This window comes from Ochlerotatus camptorhynchus, unplaced genomic scaffold, assembly GCF_037179485.1.
Source record: "Ochlerotatus camptorhynchus isolate MF236.1 unplaced genomic scaffold, CSIRO-AGI_Acam_v1.1 ptg000261l, whole genome shotgun sequence".
Taxonomy (NCBI): domain Eukaryota; kingdom Metazoa; phylum Arthropoda; class Insecta; order Diptera; family Culicidae; genus Ochlerotatus; species Ochlerotatus camptorhynchus.
The window spans coordinates 703,704-709,703 of NW_027040751.1; the positions used below are offsets into that span (position 1 = coordinate 703,704).

Consider the following 6,000-nt stretch of genomic DNA (forward strand, 5'->3'; position numbering starts at 1 on the left):
AAACATGGAGACAAAAAAGCTACGAAAAAGCGCTTATGCCTTCATTAAATTCTACCCTTAAGCGACGTTAATAAAAAATAATAAGATTCTCTTGAATTGGTCGCGTCGCGTTGGCAATTATGCACGGCACATACAAATTTAAAAAAAATGTATGGACAATTGTCTACGCAGGGGGAGGTGGGGAGGTCAACAATCCCAAAATCCTGCCTAGGTAGTTAATGAACAGCCCCTAAGAGCAATCTTCAACTGGAACGTACTCACCAAATCAATGTATCCGGGAGCACATTCCCGATGCTTATTTTCCTCCCGTAAACCCGTCGTCGTCGACGGGAACTCGGTGAGGAGTTTTGTGATACGGAATTTTCACTGAAAAAAAAACCGTGAATTCACGAATTTCACCACACCCAACTGCGAAACACGTTCAGACGCTCTTTTGGTACACTTTCGGTATCAATTTCGTACGAAAACACTTATTTTTTTTTGCAAAAATAGTTGCAAGCGAACCAACATCAACACCGATCGTACCGAGCTCTTTCACGCACATTATCACTCGCGATGCCACTAATTTCTGGTCCGGGAGAAAAAATCAAACAACGCAGGCATCTCTTCTGATGCTTGCAAGCAAACATGATGAATCACGATTTTTTTCTCGATTCTAAAACTTCCCATAATGGGAGAAAACCACGAATCACACACGAATAACCATCTGGGAGGCAGAGTGCCAGCGCTAATCCGGCAAATCCAAAGGAAACTATGAAAGCGAACGCACGCACAAAACAGAGAACAAACTTAAAACACAACCGTATCCAAAGGCGTTCGGAACTGCACCAATTGTTGTATACGTAAATATATGCTGCACAAAGTGGCAACAGTTGAAAAACGTTAAATTATGGTTACACATTTTGGGAAGTGTTTAACATTGACATAATTTAGAGCTATATTTTTTTCAAAAACTAAGTATTTAGTAACTAATGAGAAATCTAATCCAAATGGCTTCAACCTTCAGTCTGTCGTGCATTTTCAGCATCATCTCAAAGTTCTGTGCCATGATTTCAAGGTTTTCGACGATGCGAAGAAGCTGGACGGAATTCCTGAAGATCTTATTCTTCTTCGCATTTCAAGCTTATTGCTTATCGCTTATTGCGTGCTCTCAACTTAGTGTTCTAGATGCACTTTCACATTTATTAGTTGAGAGCTTTCGATGTCTGTACCATTTTTGTATTAGTGCAATTGTGTGGCAAGTACCATCTGACTCTATGCCCAGGAAAGTCAAGGAATTTACCATCCCGAAAAATTCCTAGACCGGACCGGGAATCGAACCCAGTCACCTCCAGCATGGTTTTGTTTTGTAGCAGCCGCTCTACTGACTCTTTGTATTACACCTTCCATGGAAATATTAAACAGCAAACACGTTCAGAAAAACTATTGACAAAAAATGGGACACCTATGCAAAGCAAACACAGTTGCTAATCCTTAAATTTTCCATTTATTTCGTTCGAACAGGCAAATTCACAATCAGCGCCGGTAATACCATAATGCCGGTCTACACGGCTGAACTCTATCCGACTGCAATCAGAAACGTCGGCGTGGGTGCTTGTAATCTGGCAGCAGGGTTCGCTCTAGTGCTAACACCGTACCTCTCCATGCTGGTAAGTTTAATCGACAACTGAATGAGTTACTGGTGCTTTAACACACTTTATCAAACTCAGCCCAAAATCGAAGACCACCTTCTGATGTCTCTGCTAACGGCGTGGTGTATATTCGGAGCCATTGTGATTGTATTCCTTCCAGAAACTATGCAACATCATGACCACGAAGAACGCGACGAGGAAAAGTAAGTTCACAATGAAACTATGTTCTTTTCATGGAATGATCAATTAATTTTGCTCTGATAGAGAAATTGACACGCAAGTCATGACCTAAAGTGACATCTCGAACCGTACAGTAAGGTAAGGCACAGTTTGCCGCCACGCTAGATCCAAGAGGGAACCGCTACTACTGCCATATCTAGAAGTTGTTCTATGTATTATCAGATGTTGCCAACTGGATTAGTGAGATATAGTGAGCGAATGGGGAGGGTTCGGAGGGAAGTTGTATGAAAGTTGCAATGTCGGTAGCAAGGCATTCAAATGAAATGAACAAAATATAAAATTTGTCAATTGTCGCGTAAGTATTTATAACCAGAAACAGTGGATGTCTAGAGGATCATAGTCTCTTTTCGTTTTCCGTAAAAAAGTGAGTGTATATTGTGAACTTGAACATAAATAGAAGCATTTAAATCTCTGAGCGGAAATAGCGATAGGATTCAGATGAATGTTATCGATGCCATAACGAGCAGAAATCAATAGTCATTACCAATTTTACAATAATCAAATTAGAGATGCTAGTGGAGTATTTTTAATTCTCACTTTTAACAGCAGATTGCAAATAGCCGACGAATTTTCGATAAAATTTTCTGGCTGGACCAGGAAATATGTTTTTACGACACTATTTGAATATTGAACACATGACGATTATTTACATATGAACACTTGAAGCTGTATACGTTGATCGCCATACAACCCCACGAATACAATAGCCATGTCGAGTTAATAGTATTTATAAACCGGAACATCACTGATTTTAGATCATTTTCATCGTATAGCATACATTCAGTATTACAAAAGAGTTCCATTTTGCAACCACTACACTACTAAGGGGTCATGCAATAATTATGTAAGCACTTGTTTGGGATTTTCAAAAACCCCCTTTCTTCCCATTGCAAGATATTATAGCGAATATTTGAATGGTCTGCACACTAAAAAAATCTGAATTTTACTGGTGATGTAAACATCCATGCATGCAAACATTCATGCATGTAAACTTCCTTTTCACGTAAACTAGCGGCTTGCAAGAAATGTTGCAAACAAAGGTGGAAAGTTGCATACAATATATGGAATATTGCAATGACATGTCTCATAAATTTACACGATTTATAATGTGAATTTGTATGATTTATGACGCTCCATTTATGTGCATCATAGTAACGGAAATTTACACTACTTTTTCTTAGCTGTGTGTATATGACTCGTTCATGCTTACGTAATATATTTATGATATCCTCTCCCTTTCATGTAAGAAAAACAATAAAACAAATTGTACGGCCTCTCCCTCGCTAAGTGCATACGTAATTATCAAATGGCCTCCAATCCAATCAACAGGATCACTCAAACCGAAACTTTTCTGAAATGGTTTCTATGGTTTTCACTAGAAACGAGGAACTAATCGATCACAGGATGATGAATACGTCCCGCGTGACATCTTTCTATCATCTCACACATATTCATACATATAAACATTGCATTTATAAGTGTTGCATCATTTCTCCGACAGACATACAGTAAAAAAAAATCACGAAAGCAGTAGATATCTAAAGATAGGATGGTAATCAATCGATGTCGCATTGTGATAAATCGGCAAGCAAAATTGTGAAAAATTGTAACCGTTAAATTCAGATCATGCTTTCGATGTTTTTATCAAAATGATGCAATTCATCGTTATAACATAAATTCAACCCCTGGGGAACTTTGTAGCTCAAACTAACTGAATACTAAGAATATTTGAATGTACTTAAACTGTCATAAGATGTATAATCGAATTACTATTCACTAATGGTGGTGTGTAATATAGTTTAGCGGAACAAGAACAATTTGGAAAACACTTTTATAGCAATGTATTGTCGACCATGCATCCTGACAGTTACTGTACTTTGGTGTATCGGTATAAAGGGCAGTTGGTTGGTTTGTGTACGCTGCATGGGAACTGCTGACCAATTGTTGGTCGACATTGATAGGCATAAACGTTTCGGTTTGGCATGCAACATATCTAATCCGCTCAAGCAAAAGTGTTACCAATTTGTGAAGTTTTTTAGATGTTGTTTTAGACGGCTTTGCTGCTGTAGTGTGCATTAGCGAGTGTGTGACACTAACAATTCGGAAAGAGAATGAACAGAAAATTTATGATTGTTGAACTTGTTTGAGAGCATTTATGGACCAGGCTGGCGAATTCAGCAGTTGGATTTTACCTAGATTGATTTTGTATATTTTAATGGTTTAGTACTTAACTGAGCGATAAACTACAGGATGGGGCGCAGACCTGAACACGTGTAGGGAGGGTGTTATGAAAGTATACAGAAGCTATCAGCGCAATTCACAACTATAGAGCTAGGATATCATTTCAAATATTTAATGAGATTGCTACAACAAATGTACATAACCCCATTCTCATTGATTGTCATATGCCAAAGGAGATCGAACGATTGGTACGAGCAACATCATGCTGACTAGGATAACTATAATAAATGTGCTAAAAACAGGAATATTGGTAAAGTTATGAATGATCCGAACGATCCTTGTGCCGTGGCTTAATACAATTTCCAACATAATTAAATCCAAAAATAAATATTTAACATCTGAATAAGAATAGCATCTGGAATGTATGTATATAAAGGATACCACTCATTGTTGCAGGGCACAGCTATTAGACAGTGGACACCTCGTATGACTTGATCAAGTACGATACCTGGTTGTATTCAATTTACCATTCTATAAAGGGCAAAAAACGGAGGGTAGACCCGTAAGCAGAAACCCAATGGAGCAAGAAGAATCTCCTTCCAATGATAAAAATGGTCCGATCCGATGCAGAACAAGCCATCATACGAAGGGATGTCCCAATGAGTGGGGAGAAGAGCCCACCTTGAATTCACGAAATGTTAACAACAGGGAGTTGGTAATTCCACTCTCCCCATCCAAATCGCTTTAATCACGACGACTACAACAGCGAACATGGAACTCCATTGGATCTTCATGTCCACCATCTGTCACTGTCTGCAAAAATATCTAATAGCAATTACCTGTATTGTGATAGTTCCTTAAACAAAAACAAATTGTCTTGCATTGTCATCTGGTAGTCGCTGGCCCACCGAGCACTCGAAAGGAGCGCTCCGTTCATCATTGAATCAATGCATAGATTATTTTTTTTTTTTTTTTTTCCTTTGGTTTGTTTTTTCCGTCGATCTTGTTTTCCGTGCTGAGCACCAATGCTACCGACGTGCCAGGAAGGCAGCTCCCACACCTGGACCCTACCTATCGACCCATCAACTCATGAACCGGGGACCAACGGCTTTACTTCCCATCCGAAGGAAGGCGTGATCAGAGATGTTATGCCTCAGAACATCCCGGCGGCGCCGACTGGGATTGAACCCAGGCCTGCTGGGGTGAGAGGTAATCACGCTTACCACTACACCACCGGCACCGTTAATGTATAGATTAGTATGAGATGGTTTTTTTTCCTTTATTTACAAGGTTTACAGCTAAATATGATCCAACAGGTTTGTGCCATAAAAAAGGGAGAAAGGCTTTCAGCCATCGGCTGGTTCGCCAATATGAGATGGTGTTATATGCAAAAGGTGAAAAGACAATGAAGTACACACGAAAGGGATAAGTTTCAAGAAATGATAGTTTCATAGGGATTCCCCATCAAACTATACTCAAGGAAAGTATATACAGGTATACCTCGATATAACGTAGCTGTCACTATTGACTTCCACGGCCGATTTTTAGGAAACGATCATTCAAACAAGCAAAGTAATAACAACATCGGACAGATGAGATAATCTCCAATCTATTGGCAATAAGAATGTATATGATTCAATTATTTTTAGCGAGATATTGCCGATGGAAGTCAAAAGTGACAGTTACGTTATATCGAGGTGTACCTGTATACACAAAGTTATATTGCGACAACACTAGTGGAAATAGATATAAAAACATTTTAAAACCATGGCTCCTCCAAACTCAATGAATCACATTAATTCTAAATCATGTGTGTTTGGAAGTCACGTTATCATGTTACAATAAAAATCTAAGAATGAATCGATTGCAAAATATACCTAGGATCAGTGCTGATAAAAATCATTTCTTCTACACTCAAATATGTTGAAAATGAAGGCAACCTTGAAAG

General features: G+C 38.8%; 1 protein-coding gene across 4 annotated transcripts in view; it reads left to right on the top strand.

Moving 5' to 3' along the window:
* The window catches only part of LOC135705191 (organic cation transporter protein), a 139,240-nt gene extending 134,894 nt beyond the window's left edge, over positions 1 to 4,346 (top strand). For 2 of the 4 annotated variants that reach the window (XM_065226795.1, XM_065226794.1), the window contains exons 8-10: positions 1,504 to 1,649; positions 1,710 to 1,834; positions 1,896 to 2,759. In XM_065226795.1, coding sequence (XP_065082867.1) covers positions 1,504 to 1,649; positions 1,710 to 1,834; positions 1,896 to 1,923 — 299 coding nt within the window. In that variant the 3' untranslated portion in view covers positions 1,924 to 2,759. Of the gene's footprint in view, positions 1 to 1,503; positions 1,650 to 1,709; positions 1,835 to 1,895; positions 2,761 to 3,200 lie in introns of those variants that run through there. The other 2 variants (XR_010517828.1, XM_065226793.1) reach the window with 2 other exon arrangements.
* Positions 4,347 to 6,000: the final 1,654 nt, after the last annotated feature.